The sequence below is a fragment of the Alosa alosa genome, chromosome 2 (assembly GCF_017589495.1).
Source record: "Alosa alosa isolate M-15738 ecotype Scorff River chromosome 2, AALO_Geno_1.1, whole genome shotgun sequence".
NCBI lineage: Eukaryota > Metazoa > Chordata > Actinopteri > Clupeiformes > Clupeidae > Alosa > Alosa alosa.
In genome coordinates, this window is record NC_063190.1 from 23,768,865 (window position 1) to 23,785,582 (window position 16,718).

Genomic DNA, 16,718 nt, shown 5'->3' on the forward strand with positions numbered 1-16,718 from the left:
TCCAAACTCCAAAATGCTGATGGAGCACTGGATCATGTGCTTGGCTTGACTGGAGAGTAATTCACTGAAGCAGTGATGTAGACATGGCCAGGTCCCAGCCATAGGGATCACAGCACGGCCCCTACACACACACACACACACACACACACACACACACACACAGACACAGAGCTCCAGTCACATCCGATGACGGTGCTGAAATGGAGAGCAATGCTTCCAGCCACTGCACACATGCTGCAGGTGTGTGACAAGGTCGTCCACCAACCCCCTCCAACACACACATACACACACACACACACACAGATGGCACTGAGCCAGAGGCGGGGGTGGAGGTGGGGAGAGGGTGGGGTGGGGTGGGGTGACTGGAGTGTCGCATGCGGCTCCTGGACCCAGAGGCGCCACCCAGCTGCCTCCTCGCTCACACACGCTGCCCTCCTTCCAGCTGCAGGGACACTGCTGCATACAGTGCACACTCAGGAGGAGAGGGGGATAGAGAGGGAGGGAGGGAGAGAGAGATGATGGTGATTTTTTCATCTCATCTTTAGAAACCTCCCGTCTGGTTAATTAAATTAAAGATGAGAGGGGGATGGGTTCTTATACAGTATATATACGTGCGTGCGTGCGTGCGTGCGTGCGTGCGTGGGTGGGTGCGTGTATGCGTGCGTTTTTACATGGGTGTGTACATGTGTGTATGGACGTGTGTGTGTGTGTGCGCGCACTTGGTTGTACACATGTATATGGTTTGACACCAGAGTTTAGATTCCCATAGCTGGAAGTAAAGTGGGTCAGCGCGTTACTCGGTGGGCCTGTATTCCCCTGGCTGCATGTTAAGTGCAGAGGGGCTCTTCTGGGCTGGACGCCGCTGCTCCACTTTCCTTAACCCTCTATGACGGCCACGGGCCTGCAGTGTGGTACACACACACACACACACACACACACACACACACACACACACACACACACACACACACACACACACACACACACACACACACACGCACACACACACACGCACACACGGGCAATATCTAATGCAGACATAAATGGAGGTAGAAGGATGTTCAGGCCCAGGTTTGTTTAGTGTGTGTTGGTATTTCAGAGACATTTTGTTAGTGAACACATTTGCAGTCTTGTGAAGGGTCATGAGCTCAGTGGGGTTTCTCTCTCTCTCTCTCTCTCTCGCTCTCTCTCACACACATACTCACTCCCTCTCTCTCTCTCTCGCTCTCTCTCACACACACTCAATGTCTCTCTCTCTCTCTCTCACACACACACTTTCTTTCTCTCTCTCACTCTTTCTCACACACACTCAAATTCAAATGGTGCTTTATTGGCATGACAAATATGACACTTGTATTGCCAAAGCAATTGTTACATAAAAGTACAGTATCAGGATCTAAGCAATTATACATATACAAGGGATAGGGGTACATGGACACATGGATACATGGTACATACTCACTTTCTCTCTCTCTCTCTCACACACTCTCTTACTCTCTCTCTTCCTCTCTGCCCTTCTCTCTTGCCCTTGTTCTTCCTCCCAGCCCTATAAAACATCAGATGTATATTAATTTCACTTTGAAGCTATACTCACTCACAGCACTGCTGGTACAGTACACCCACACCTTATACTTGATGCTTTTACTGTGTAGGTAGATATTATGTTTATATAACTGTGTGTGTGTGTGTGTGTGTGTGTGTGTGTGTGTGTGTGTGTGTGTGTGTGTGTGTGTGTGTGTGTGTGTATGGTGTGTGTGTGTGTGTGTGTGTGTGTGTGTGTGTGTGTGTGTGTGTGTGTGTGTGTGTATGGTGTGTTCTGGTCTGTGCTTGCAGATGGACCCCGGCCCACTCAGAAAGAGGTGATCTCCCTCCGTGCATTCATGCTTCTCTTCCTCAAGCAGCTCATCCTCAAGGTAAGGGCAGCCCACTCCGCTCCTCTGGACTATATATAATACTGACCTGATTTGCAGTCAGGTGGTGCCGTCAGCGGTACTGCATATGTGGAAACGATGGGCAAGTGTCGAGATATGTCACACTGTTATAACACAAAAGACATAAAGCTGTATTCTACTCAATAATCTCAGGATACTAACAAGATTAAAATCTGATTTAGAAAGCACTTCTATATACAGTGTCCAGTGTACCCTGCATTCACATAAACATACAGGCACCACTTTTCCTGCTGCTGCTGCTGACACAAGTTCTCTTTCTGACGACCATTGGCCCTTTGTCCTGCAGTGCTGTAGTATACATACCTATTTCAGTTGAAAACACTCTTTAATTCAGAGTTCACATGTCTATATTTCCAGTGTCTTCACACATGCCCGTGCTTCCGTCTTTAGCTCAGTTGCTGTTGCTGTGCTGCCACAACAGGCTTCAAAACCCTATTATCCTGTTTTTCTTCTCAATCTATTTGTGAGAACGACAGATGTTTATCAGATCATCACTTCAGACAAAAGATGTCACGAGCTCCAGGCTGTTGTTTTTTTGTTGTTTGTAGAAGTACACCCCGGTTGCTGGGCAGCGTTGCTTATTCTCATTTGAAGGCTAGCATTTTTGCCCCCCTTTCCGGATTGTTCCTGCGTCTCCTCCATCCTGTGATTCATCCCATTCGCCGTGCTCCGTGACGAGGGACGAGAGACGAGGGACGAGACACACTCCTACCCTGCGGGCATTAGGCCTGATTGCATTCTGAAATGGCAACTCGCTTAATTACTGCCGGCCTTTTGCGCATCATAAGGGAAAAAAGCCACTTGTGTCCTCGGAATATGTTTTCCTGTCGTGTTCTTTATTTGTGAAGTTCAGAAAATAATCTCAGTCATCTGTGGGCTGGATAAGAGGACCGATTGCAAAGTGAAAATAGAAGATAATGTGCAGCGTTTACTTTCTCTCTCTCTCTCTCTCTCCCTCTCTCCCTCACACATGAGCAGGAACTTCATTGTGTCTTTTTAAAATCATGAATTGTTCAGCAGTTTAAGGCATCTGCTATGTCTACTGTTTTAAGGTGCATTAAAGTGTAGTTGTGTGTGAGAATGTAAAGTGAGCTAGAACAACATCATGTCTGAATGCATCCTAGTGCAGTTGGCAGCAGATGCTAACACTCATAATCACACAAGTGGTGCAAGGCAAACAGTACTTTCAAAACACCATGTCAAACCCATAAACCTCTTAAAATAAGTTTGAATAACAGTGAGGAGTGTTCAGGTCAATGCCAAACAGCTGGGACTGGATAAGCCAGTGATGAAATGGAAATAAAGCTACTTTATGCTCATGAATCACAAAACCTTCATAAATTTCTTTTAAGGAACTCCTGTCCTGTTTTTTAAACATTATGTAAATCCTAAATTGTTATTTTTTTCTCCTGTGTGTCTGTTTCAAAGGACCGAGGTGTGAAGGAGGATGAACTGCAGAGTATTTTAAATTACCTGTTGACAATGCATGAGGTAGGTACAGCCGCCTGAAACCAAATATAGCACAACCCCACTGGCAATTTCTTTTTGATTTGCAGCACTTGCAGTGTTACGGCTTGTATTGATGCCTCCACCTCATTCGATTTAGAACTGCTCAGATGTGCCTCTGTTGGAGTACAACTTGCAAAGAGATGTTCAAAATGTGTATTGATCTACAGTACACATTTGTCCTCACTCGTCTTCCCTCTCACTTTTTGTTTGCTCTCTCTCTTCCTCCCTCCCTCCCTCCCTCCCTCCCTCTCTCTCTTTCTCTTTCTATCTTTTTCCATCTCTCTCTCCTCTCATTCCTCATGGGTCCCTCTCTATTATCTCGCTCCACTGCAGGATGAGAACATCCATGACGTCCTGCAGCTCCTTGTGGCCCTGATGTCGGAGCATCCTGCCTCCATGATCCCCGCCTTCGACCAGAGGAACGGAATACGGTGAGCCCTAAGGGACAAACCATGCCTCGTTGCGCTCTCTCTCTCTCTCTGTCTCTCTCTCTCTCTCTCTCTCTCTCTCTCTCTCTCTCTCTCTCTCTCTGCCTCTCGCCCACCTGCCTGCCTGTCATGCTGCGTCTGTCTGTCCGGCAGGCCTCGGCTCAGGCGGCCCGGGCCTTACATAAGCGGGCATCGGCTTAGCCCTGTCATGCCCACATCAATCACACTTTTCATGGCCCAGAGCGCACCGCGGGGTATTTTAAGTGTCACATCCAGTTGCTGTCACCTCAGTTCTGTTACTCTTTTTCTTTCTCTCTTTCTCTCTCTCTCTCTCTCTCCACTGTTTCATCCCCCTGAAGCAAAAAAGGGGAAAAGGGTTTTTTAATTAAATGATGAAATAGATTCTTAAGAAGACTGAACTTTTTTTTTTTTGTCTAGATAAGGGATTTTGCCTAGTGTGTGCGTCCATTGTTTGTGTTGTGTCTAGACTTTGATGAAGTGCTTGTCTATACACAGTCTTTGACAAGTAGCTGAAACCAATGACTTTTGTCCCACCAGGGTTGTCTACAAACTACTGGCGTCCAAGAGTGAGAGTATTCGAGTGCAAGCGCTCAAAGTGCTTGGCTACTTCCTAAAGCACCTTGGCCACAAGTAAGTTCCTGACATCAAAAACTACTCCGTTAGCACCTGAACTTTCTCTTACCTTTTGTGTTTTGGCACATTTAATGATGTAACCTTATGCAAAGAATATGATTAAATTATTTAATTGGCTGGTAGAGGATGACATTGAATAGGGAGTGTGTATATCCTCTGTTTACATTTGGACTTAAGGCATTTCTGCTTTCTGCATAAATTTCTGCATAAATATCAGTATAGAACTGCTTACATGTTTATTATACATGTAAAGTGGTCTACACTCAAAGCAAATTAGAGTACTTTCATCTCATGACTTCTCATCTCATGTTCATTTCAAATCCGTGTGTGGGGGTGTAGGGCTAAAACATCTGAAACTGTGTCACCATTCGCATGCTTATGAACTGAATTAAGTAGATAAAGAGAACAGCGACAAATGTGTGAGAGAACTGTAATTGATGTAACTGACCTTACCCAACTGAGTGTAAGAGTCCTCTCACTCTGAAAAGCCGTTTGTAATTTGCATGTGGGGTCCTGCAGGGTGGAAGTGTTGGTCAGATTAGAGTGTCCGTGTCAGAGATGACCGGCTCCAGTCTGGCTTGAAGGGACTGTATTGTGGAGAAAAGTTGGCAAAGCCATGGGCACACATAATCAGCCTGATAAACCAACTGTTATGTCATGTAATGCCTTGTAATGAAGGCAAGTATCTAGGCAAATTCAGATGCGACAGCCCAACTGTGTTGTAGTGATGCCGTTAACGTCACCACCTGACACATGGTCAGCCCAGATTCCATTCCGAACCTGTTGCGAGTCTGTGGCATTTTGGATAAAAGTGTTTGCTAAATACCAGACAAACTGCCTCACACTTGCTCGTTTGTCAGTCCATAGACTTCTACACACAGTGCACATCTGACCATGTGTGTGTTAGCCAGTTTGTCCTTCAAAGGCCCATTCGTTTCCATATCTCTGGCCTTGTGTCTGCATCAAACAGACATCATGCCAGTGAGCTGCTGGCCACTGTGTTGCCGTGGCGTTTGTTGTCGTTTAGTTTTTTTCCCCTCACCCAGCTCGTGGCCCTGTCCTCTCTGACTGGGCTGCTGGGATTGGCTTGTCAGTGCTTGGCTATGATGGTGTGGGTGACAGGCCTTCTGTGAGATCCCTTTGTTGTGTCTGTGACTGCCTGTGTGTTTATCTAATGTGTGTGTGTGTGTGTGTGTGTGTGTGTGTGTATGTGTGATGGAGAGAGATGGATGTGGGAGAATGCTGTGAGCTGTTAATCGTAATGCGTGTACGAGTCGCCCCTTGAGGATCGGAGTGTCAGCTGAGATCACGTCAAGCCGACGCCACTCCATGTATCTATTCATGGTGCCGCATCTCTTACTGGGTGAAGCCACCCATAGTCTTGAATGGAGTGCAGGCTTCCCCCATTACTGACAGAGAGCCAACAAGTGAACAGCCATTAGCCTGCCAGCGGTGTTGTGCCTTTCTTTTATGTGTCTGCTCATGTGTCTGCCTATCTGTGTGTGTGTGTGTGTGTGTGTGTGTGTGTGTGTGTGTGTGTGTGTGTGTGTGTGTGCGCAGTATGTCTGTTTATTTTACTTTCCCCATCTGTCTATTCTCTATTCAGCTCTTCTGTCTACTGATGTCTGTCTGTCTGTGTCTCTGCCTTCCAGCGTCTGTCTCTGTGTCTCATTCATCTTGTCAAGTCTTGCTTGTAGGAAGAAGGTGGAGAGTGTGTACCTCTTCATGCTGATGTCTGTTTGTCTGTGTCTCTGTCTGTCTCTGTGTCTCATTCATCTTGTCTTGCTTGTAGGAAGAAGGTGGAGAGTGTGTACCTCTTCATGCTGATGTCTGTCTGTCTGTGTCTCTGTCTGTCTCTGTGTCTCATTCATCTTGTCAAGTCTTGCTTGTAGAAAGAAGGTGGAGAGTGTGTACCTCTTCATGCTGATGTCTGTTTGTCTGTCTGTCCATCTGTCAGTCTGTCTAGACAAGTCTGCTAGTCTCTCCTCCAATATGCTGAAGGTCATAGACTCGCATGGAATCCGTGCTTTCTTGTCTGTCTCTCTCTTTGATGATCTGACAGAAGGTGTGTGTGTGTCTGTCTCTTTCACAGGAGGAAGGTGGAGATCATGCACACACACAGCCTCTTCACGCTGCTGGGGGAGCGGCTGATGATGCACACCAACACCGTCTCCGTCACCACCTACAACACCCTCTATGAGGTTTGTCACCCCAACAACACATCACATGCAATACAACCAGTGGTTAAAGGGGCTGTATGTAGTTTTTTTTATCGTAAAGGTAGTTAGAAATATCATCTGAATATGGAGAAACCATCATTTCAAAAGCATCTATGCTTGCTGTTGCCCAGATATCCTCTAAACTTGGTTAGCATGCAAATCAGTGTGTGCCTGTAGCTGAGTATAACTGATAGTAGTGCACTGTGGAGCTGACCGCAGTGCCACCATGCCTCTTAACACTGGTCATTACTGTGGTTACACTTGAAGCTATTCACCAGAGGGAAGAGAATGCCATGCACGCCACGGACTGAGCCTTTTCATGCTTCACGCTCCTCAGAGATGGTGAAATGCAAGCCTTTCACTAGGCTCTGACTCAGTGTGACTCTGTGTCAATGGCGGGAATGTTCTCCAGGTGCCAGCATGTCTGAATGACTGAAATGTTTCGCATTGCAGATTCTCACGGAGCAGGTCTGCACTCAGGTGGTCCACAAGCCCCATCCGGAGCCAGACTCCAGTGTCAAGATACAAAACCCGAGTAAGATCCATCTCCCAGCAGCCAACACAGCGTCTGGCCTTCACAAACCCTTTAAGAAACTTTGTAGTGAGTTGTATGAGTGACTGAGATCATGAGATCATATAACATTGCCTAATGTGTGTTTGTGTGTGTGTGTGTGTGTAGTGATTCTGAAGGTGGTGGCCACACTGCTGAAGAATTCCACCCCGAGCGCAGACCTAATGGAGGTGCGGCGTCTCTTCCTGTCCGACATGATCAAGCTGTTCAGCAACAGCAGAGAGAACAGACGGTGAGTTCTGTTCCTGTCACACACACACTCACACTCTAGCTCACTCAGACTAATGCAGAATATCTACATACATTCAAATGTATGCAGTGAACAAACACACACACACACGCAAATCACATACAGTACACGAAAAACACACGCTCATCCTTGTTAGATGACACTAGTACAAGTGCAGATACAAACACACACACACACACACACACACACACACACACACACACACACACACACACACACACACACACACACACACACACACACACACACACTCACCACCTCACTCCACCATGCCCCATGATGCTCCCTTTTGTGTCTGTGAAAGGCATGAAGAGCGTAGAGTGGCTCCTGTTTTCTCACTAGCGCCGCACGGTAAACCACTCACCGCACTCCTCCCCCCAAACAGCGCCACAGCACCTTGCTGCCACTCAAAGCCACTCACAGCTCCTCGTCGGCCAAATCTGAAGTGCCAGGCCTCGACGGCGGGCATCATTTATGTCAGTGTCGGCAGAGGTGGGCAAAAAAGGGGCACCTCAGCAGGCTGTACACTGCTGTGGCTGCTGTTACTACCAGCACACGCCTAAGCGTACCCAAATGGATACAATTACCCAAAATGTCCATCATTCAGTGACATGCTGTACATGTATATGTGGTCTTCCCGATATGTGTCACCTTATGTGGAGAACCTTCTGGTTTGTTCTAATGGTGGCCTGTGTCTCTTTTCTCTTTTGTTTGTTCTGGATGTGATTTGTGTTGTCCTCCCCAGGTGTCTGCTGCAGTGTTCGGTGTGGCAGGACTGGATGTTCTCGCTGGGCTACATCAACCCCAAGAACCCTGAGGAGCAGAAGATCACCGAGATGGTCTACAACATCTTCCGCATCCTGCTCTACCACGCCATCAAGTACGAGTGGGGCGGCTGGCGCGTGTGGGTGGACACCCTCTCCATCGCCCACTCCAAGGTAAACGCGGACACTTCTCTCGTTCTTCTTTGTCCTCTTTCATTTCTTTCTGTGAATTTCATACTTTCCTCCGTTGCGGCGGTGCGTTTAGCCCTTTTCCGAGCTCAGCCGGTGTCCGGATGGGTCCTGTGATGTGTCTGGAGCAAGCGCAGTCACACTTTTTTTCGCCAATTAGCATAGCAATCAGCAGAGCCCCCTGCTCGCTGGAGGACATGATGGAAGCTAACCTTGCCAATGACAAAACGCCATATTAAAGTCCAGACTCACTGAGGGGATAAAAATGCGGATCACAACCTTCTTCACCCTCACTATGCACAGACAGCCCATTTACATGTCACTAGACACCCAATTCAAAAACAGTGGACTCTCTCTGCATGGCAATGTTTGGCTATGGAACATCACTTCACATAATGATGTCAATCACATGTGTTGGCCATTCTAATGAGTAATATCTGAATGTTCAACATACAGGGCTTAAAATTCATTTTTCAAAATGGGGGGGGGGGGAATTCCCCCCTTAGGTTATTCATGTAGGGGGGATTTACACAATTTGGGGGGGGGATTCTGAGACCAATTTAAGAATTGCGATTTCAATACTTGATACTTTTTTAAAAAAAAGTGTGTTTGATTTTTAGGGCCCCCACCACCCTGACGTCATCAGTAATATATACTGTAGTGGGATCATTCACAACAGTGGACATCCTAGATTCTGCTTGACTCTCTAGACACACACAAACACACACTGAAAATGATAGCTTATGTGATATGTTTCTATAATATATTTTTGAATTCATATAGAGTGTATTTATTTAATAATGCATTTTTTAAAGTATAGCATTTTATTAGTAATTACTACTAGCTAAATAATTTTAGTCATTTGAATGCCTCATATTGACGTTTAACCTATAATACTTTAGGCATATCTTTAATGTGGTGTGTAGGTCCAATTGAGTGCACATTGGTGATGAGTAGGTGTAATTGAGTGCCTGTCACTTTAAGAAAATACCTGAGAGTAATTCTATGGAGTAATTAGCCCCCCTTCAACCTGACGGTTTTAGGCTGTAGTCGCTAGTGAATAAAAGTTGTGCATAGTGCGGTATGTGTATGCAAATCATTATGTTTTCTATGTCATTAGATACAATAAATGTTGACATGTCGAAGACAATCTTTCTGGGATCAAGTGTTGACGTGACCTGAGCTAGCAGGATAGTTACCAAGGAGCTCTTTCCAGATGTAAAGTTTGCCATGGTAGCGTAGCCTATTTGCGTAGCGCCAAAGTGGTTCTCTCTCTCTCTCTCTCTCTCTCTCTCTCTCTCTCTCTCTCTCTCTCTCTCTCTCTCTCTCTCTCTCTCTCTCCGTGTGTGTGTGCGTCTGCATGAGGCTATGTTCAATTCAACTCGGTAGTTGATCAGTCCGGTCAATAGCACCGCATTCACGCCACTTAATGATTAGGCTATATTAATGTCATCAGACAGGCTGTAAAAGTGTATCGGGGAATTTCTCGCATTATGATGGCTAGAGTTGGGGACTTGAACAAATTATCGCCAATACCGCAATCCCCGCGAGTGAAATTTAAGCCCTGAACATATACATCATCTATATACAGTACATGGCCTTTAAAGCCAAATGCATACGTTGATGATGAATTGGCCAACTTGGTTGTTAAGTCTGCCTCTCTCTCCCTGTGTTAGGTGACTTATGAGGCCCACAAGGAGTACTTGGCTAAGATGTATGAGGAGTACCAGCGTCAGGAGGAGGAGAACATCAAGAAAGGCAAGAAGGGCTCGGTGAGCACCATCTCGGGCCTGTCAGCCACGCCCGCCGCCACTGTCAACGGCACCATGGAGATCCGTGAGCTGGACGACACGTCGCAGACGCAGACGCCTGAGAGCGAGGCCGACTACAGCGAGAACGCCGACTCGTCCCGCAACCTGCTGGCCGAGTGCAAGGGGGTCGAGGGTCCGGCGGGAGGGGAGGCGACGACCGCAGCGGTGGCGGCGGTTGGGGCTGTAGCAGGCCCTGCTGGCGTACGGGTGGAGGTGCACGACCTGCTGGTGGACATCAAGGCGGAGAAGGTGGAGGCCACGGAGGTGAAGCTGGACGACCTGGACCTCTCTCCGGAGGTGCTGGGCGTCAGTGGCGGCATGAGTGGAGGAGGCAACGGCGGGGTCAATGTTGGGGTCAGCGCGATGGAGAACGGGCCTCTCGTGGAGGTCGACTCCCTGCTGGACTCCACCTACTGCACCAGCATACACAAGCTCAATGGCAGCCTGGCGCCCAAGGAGCACAAGCTGGCCGGCATCCACGCAGGCAGCAACAGCCTGGACGACGGCTCCAACCTGGGGCCGCTCATCACGCTGGCCGACGAGAAGGACATGCCCAGCGTGCCCAGCAACAACGGCTTCCTCTTCCCCAAGAGTGACGAGAAGCTGCTGCCCTCGTTGGCATCGCCGAGCCCCACCACCGAGCCCCTGGTGCTGCCCCCAGTGGTGGGCACTGACCAGGCGTCCAGCGCCAGCGATGACCTCAGCCTGCTGGCGCACATGACCACTTGCGGCTCGGACCTGGGCCAGGCGACGTCGACGGCAGCGGTGCCAACAGCAACGACGCCCGGGGGAGCGGCCGGCGGGCTGCCCGAGGACGGACAGTTCAAGCTCCAGAACTCGCTGGTGGACATCAGCACGCTGGCGGAGGCAGAGGCCCGGGCCTCGGCGCGAGCCCTGGAGAGTGGAGAGGGGGCAGAAGGCGCCTCGGCGGCGGCAGGCCTGGAGGGAGACGCGGCGGCCGCAAAGGCGGCCGGAGACGCCGCTAGCACCACCTCGGACACGGAGAGGTCGGACGACGGCAAGGACAAGGAGATGAAGAAGATCCAGACCACGGCCACAACTCAGGTGAGGCCCCTCACAGTCCTCCGTCTCACCTGGTTCCACTTCCAGTAGAAACATCTGGCTTCGTCTTAGTTTTATTGCATAATGGCAGATGTACCATCAACATCGGATAATGGCCAATACAGATGGTCTATGATTTGTATGGTCAAGTTCTTCATAATAGTGTCTTTTATGGTGTGGTTTAATCTGAATCTTTCCCTCCACTGTGTAGGCCATGCATGGGCGCACGGCCAGTCAGATGGAGAGGGACCTGCGGGTGGACCTGGGCTTCCGTGGGATGCCCATGACGGAGGAGCAGCGGCGGCAGTTCAGCCCGGGCCCGCGCACCACCATGTTCCGCATCCCCGAGTTCAAGTGGTCACCCATGCACCAGAGGCTGCTGACCGACCTGCTCTTTGCCCTGGAGACAGACGTGCACGCCTGGAGGAGGTGAGAAATCCAATAGGGGACGCTATCTCAACAAACTCTGGCCTTTTGCACAGATTAGGCCATTTTACATTTTAAAAGGCTCTTTCAGACAATCATAAAAGGTGAAGTATAGTAAAAGATACTTTCATTTAGTCCAGGCATAGTTCAGATGTCAATATGTCCATCTGGAATAATGTGATTAAGCCTATTTTAATAATGACACCCTTCAAATTAGTACTTAGCCATATTCTTGACTATAGCTACTGCTAAGAAAAGGCTTTATTGCTTTGATGTTAAAATGCAAATGAAATGGGAAGTGCAGTTGGCATAATTGCAAAGCATAATTACAGTTGATAAGCTATTGCCTGCCTGGAGACATGTCATGCTAATAAATACATTTCATATTTTGTTCTTTTATCAGCAGTCAGACACTTTGTTTGCAAAAACATGTTAGTAACTGAAGCAAATGAACAGTAGCAAATGAACAGTGTTTGATATTTTAGGCTAATTTAAAATAATCTGTGTGATTTCATGAACTATATCTGTATAATACTCGTTCAGCGCTTCTACTCTAGCTGACTGTTTACTTCCTGTCTGCTTTGCAGCCATTCCACCAAATCCGTCATGGACTTTGTGAACAGCAATGAGAACATCATTTTTGTACACAACACTATCCACTTGATCTCTCAGATGGTGGATAACATTATCATCGCCTGCGGGGGCATCCTGCCTCTGCTCTCTGCAGCCACGTCGCCCTCTGTAAGTGGCTCGCTAGTGCCCTCTGCTGGCTGGAAGAGCAGGTTGAACCCAGGTGGTGGGGAAAGCAAGGAGATTTTAGGACTGTTTTCTGAGACAGGAACTGCTCAGGGGATGAACAGCAGCAGCTTTAGGTTTTCTGTATGTTTTTTAATAAAATGAATCTATTCTAGCTTGTTATTATTTCTGTAAATAGTGGTAGGGGAAATAAAAAGGAACAGAATATATGACTTAGCATCAGACGCACATGGAAGAAGGGTCTGCTGCAGAATTTCCTTTGACTCTCTATAACTAATCTGTCTCCATACCTTTGTTTTCATAATCTGAAGTAACTGAATTGGGTGAGCCCATTTTTTTCAGTCCAAGTTAATGAATGCCACTGGGGTGTAGTGGACGTCTTTAATTAGCTGTGTTTATCACAGCAGAATAATCAAATCGTTAAACACTTTATGTAATGTTCCACCCAAGTTCTCTACATAGAGGTCCAGCACCAGCAGTGGCATTGCATTCACAACTGGCTCTTGTTTCTCTGCATCTTCTCTAACACTTCTGTTGACCCTTAGTTTACTCACAACTAAACCGTTGCGACCTAGAGAAGAGACAGTTCTAATCTGTACCTATCTGCTCATTTGATTTTAATACCCTTTTCTTTTTGTTCTTTTTTTCTTGTCTGTATTCTTCTGTTTGCTGTCTTCTCTCGTCCTCTTCCGTCTCTTTTTGTCTTGTGCATGTACAGAGTTCTAAGGTTAGTGCGAACGCTGTAAGTCCCAGTTTCTTTACCTTTTTTATAACATCTTTATCAATATCCTGTTTGCCTTGTGTTTTCACCCTATTAGTGCTTTTCACTCTGAGTTCAGTAATACCAACTAACGTTCCCTTGTCATTTCTAAAGTAGCGCTGAATAATGATGATGTAATTGGTACTTTCCCAGTAGACCTCAAACAATTTTTTTGAAACCATTGAATGGCAGTGGATTTTTTATCTAAGCCTAGCAATCTCTATTCACCAGGAAATAGTCTAGAAGGTTCCGGCAGATTCTTCCTGCTAATGACATGAATCTGTAATATACTATGACAAGAAAATCAATGCAGACACAAGCCAGGAACAGGGATAAAAAGCACACAACCCCACAGACCCAACCAGATTGTCAGTCAAAACTACCATTCTGTGCTTCATGGTGTCGCAATACAAATGAATCCAGACCCTGACTATCTTGAAGTCCAGCCCTGTCCACAACATGACATACAGTAGCTCAATATAAAGATAGAGTTCACATTGAAATATGTATATTTACTCTACTCTTCATTGACACGGCAGAAGGAGTCAGGCTCCTCAAAGGGAGCTAAGGGTGGCGAGGTGACCCCAGTGCCAGGGGGCACAGGTCCAAAGGGAGAGGTGGGTAGCTAGCTGCCGGGGAAGTGTCAATGGGGAGGGTGAGAGGGAGCACGGCTAACTGGTCACAAATCACTGTCCACACCGTTGTGTGTGTCATGTCCTGCCCACTGGTTCACTAAATCACCCCCCTCCTTCCTCACCCCTTTGCCTCTCCAGGGCCCCAGATTTGTGTGGGATCTAATTGTAATTCCATATCACCCCTGGATGTTGTGGATTTATACTGATAGTTTATTTAGCAGTTCTGTTTATACGGCCATTGCTATATATTTACCTGAAGGTGACCCTTGTCCACCACCCCACTCTCTTCACTGTCCTGCATGGTACAGTGCACATGTGCGTTTACAGTGTGTGTGTGTGTGTGTGTGTGTGTGTGTGTGTGTGTGTGTGTGTGTGTGTGTGTGTACATATAGGTTTGACACAGAAATTGTTAGAGTGCACCTCCATAAGATGTCATTTTCTATACACTTGTATATGAAAAATGAAAATAGCATTTTTATAACTGGCTCCTTAAAGGCATAAAGAGCTTCATACCTTTATACGCTTAAACACCAATTTCACTTGTGAAATAGTTATGCTTTGACACATCTGCTGTGGTTAAAATGTTGCAACATTGTGCCTACACGTGTGTGTGTGTGTGTGTGTGTGTGTGTGTATGTGTGAGTGTCTGAGAGGCTTATTAAAGTGTTTCTGCATGTGTGTGTGTGTGTATGTGTGAGTGTCTGAGAGGCTTATTAAAGTGTTTCTGCACGTGTGTGTGTGTGTATGTGTGAGTGTCTGAGAGGCTTATTAAAGTGTTTCTGCCCGGTTGTGTGTATGTGGGCAGACGGAGCTGGAGAACGTGGAGGCCACGCAGGGCATGTCTTCAGAGACGGCCGTCACCTTCCTGACCCGTCTGATGGCTATGGTGGACGTGCTGGTGTTCGCCAGCTCCCTCAACTTCAGCGAGATCGAGGCTGAGAAGAACATGTCCTCCGGTGGTCTGATGAGACAGTGCCTCAGGCTGGGTGCGTGCTAAATCTCTGTCTGTGCTCTGTGTGTGTGTGTGTGTGTGTGTGTGTGTTCGTGTGTGTTTGTGTGAGAAAGAGAGAAAGGAATATTATTAATATAAATTTGTGCTAAACAATGTCGATATATCCTCTTATCTTTTCTTAGTTGTGTTTGGTATTTTGAACAGGTGAATATAAGCTTTATATCAATCTTTGTGTATAACATAAAGCTACTGTATATGTGTTTGCACTTCAATGTATTAAAAATCTTATGGTTCATACAAGCCTTGTGTGTTTTGATATGGTCTCTTGTTACAAAAGCATTCCTACATGACCTGTTTCTCCATGCGCTCCATGTGTTGGCAGTGTGCTGTGTAGCGGTCAGAAATTGCCTGGACTGCAGACAGAGGCAGAGAGATCGCGGCAGCAAGACCTCTCTGCCCATCAGCAAGACCCAGGAGAGCCTGCAGAGCGCAGCCTCAGCCAGCAAGGTCAGACAGACAGACAGACAGACAGACAGACATGTACCCAACACTCACAGACACATCTTCACCACCACTAGACATACCTGAAACATTAATATCTCACCCAGACTTCTCGTCACTGAAAGTTTTCACACCTTCTCTGTAGTCTTTGGTACTTGGTATTGGGTTGTATCAAAGCATACTTATAAAACTTAGAGATTGTTTTTTTCTTCCACGTTTTCAATATTACTATAAACCACCGATATAAACTACTAGAACATACTGTAAACTAAAGAAATGTCTCTCTGGTTCAGAGTACTGTTACCATAGCGAATGTGCCCTGTCACCTCTCTCCCATTAAGGATCCCGACCGCCTGCTGCAGGACGTGGACATCAACCGCTTGAGAGCCGTTGTCTTCCGAGACGTAGTGAGTGGATGTTGCTTTCGTTTGTATGCATGTGTTTGTTTTTTATTGTGTGTGTGTGTGTGTGTGTGTGTGTGTGCCAAAGAGAGATTTTCACCTAATGGGTTTCTGAAGGCACGAAGGGCTGCATACTTCCTAGTATTTAAAAAAAAAAGTTAAGCACCAATTTTACTTGTGAAATAGCTATGATTTGGCACCTCTGCAAGCCGTCGTCTTTTGAGAACTGGAGGGTGGATGTTGCTGTCGTTTGCATGCGTATGTGAGATTTTCACCTAATGGGCTCCTGAAGGGTTGCATACTTTCTAGAATTTTTAAAAAAGTTCAGCACCAATTTCACTTGTGAAATAGTTCTGTTTTGGCACCTCTGCTGTGGGTAAAGTGTGTGTGTGTGTGTGTGTGTGGGTGTGTGTGTGTGTGTGTGTGTGTGTGTGTGTGCGTGCGTGTAATTGTATTTGTGTGGTTGCCATAATACTTTCCATCACCTGAATGTCAAGGTCAGATTTGGATCATTAGCTTTGCTCTGACCTCCGCCTGCTGTTTGTGTGTGTCCAGGATGACAGTAAACAGGCCCAGTTCCTGGCTCTGGCCGTGGTTTACTTCATCTCGGTGCTGATGGTATCCAAGTACCGGGACATCCTGGAGCCGCAGCGGGAGATTGGCAGGTCCAGCAGCTTATCGGGCAGGAGCATCCGGCAAGAGATCAATTCGCCTACCAGCACAGGTGATCCACCAGCTGTTTTGCTCATCCTGGAAAAAAGAAAAAATGCCGCAGCCTCTCTGACCTCACAGGGGACAAGACAAAAATCAAGTTAGATAGTTAATAATAATAATAAGTCACGGGATCGTTATCACAGAGACATCGTTATCACTGAGAC

General features: G+C 47.0%; 1 protein-coding gene across 20 annotated transcripts in view; it reads left to right on the forward strand.

The window, feature by feature from the left end:
• Positions 1-16,718, forward strand: part of nbeaa (neurobeachin a) — a 123,481-nt gene that overhangs the window by 82,188 nt on the left and 24,575 nt on the right. For 11 of the 20 annotated variants that reach the window (XM_048228299.1, XM_048228335.1, XM_048228327.1 and 8 more), the window contains 17 exons: positions 1,834-1,913; positions 3,381-3,443; positions 3,795-3,892; positions 4,448-4,540; positions 6,636-6,744; positions 7,216-7,297; positions 7,442-7,565; positions 8,329-8,521; positions 10,213-11,412; positions 11,621-11,838; positions 12,423-12,576; positions 13,310-13,333; positions 13,891-13,968; positions 14,792-14,972; positions 15,321-15,445; positions 15,781-15,846; positions 16,396-16,564. In XM_048228299.1, the coding sequence (XP_048084256.1) occupies positions 1,834-1,913; positions 3,381-3,443; positions 3,795-3,892; positions 4,448-4,540; positions 6,636-6,744; positions 7,216-7,297; positions 7,442-7,565; positions 8,329-8,521; positions 10,213-11,412; positions 11,621-11,838; positions 12,423-12,576; positions 13,310-13,333; positions 13,891-13,968; positions 14,792-14,972; positions 15,321-15,445; positions 15,781-15,846; positions 16,396-16,564 (3,057 nt within the window). The remainder of the gene's footprint in view (positions 1-1,833; positions 1,914-3,380; positions 3,444-3,794; positions 3,893-4,447; positions 4,541-6,635; positions 6,745-7,215; positions 7,298-7,441; positions 7,566-8,328; positions 8,522-10,212; positions 11,413-11,620; positions 11,839-12,422; positions 12,577-13,309; positions 13,334-13,890; positions 13,969-14,791; positions 14,973-15,320; positions 15,446-15,780; positions 15,847-16,395; positions 16,565-16,718) is intronic. The other 9 variants (XM_048228364.1, XM_048228416.1, XM_048228443.1 and 6 more) reach the window with 3 other exon arrangements.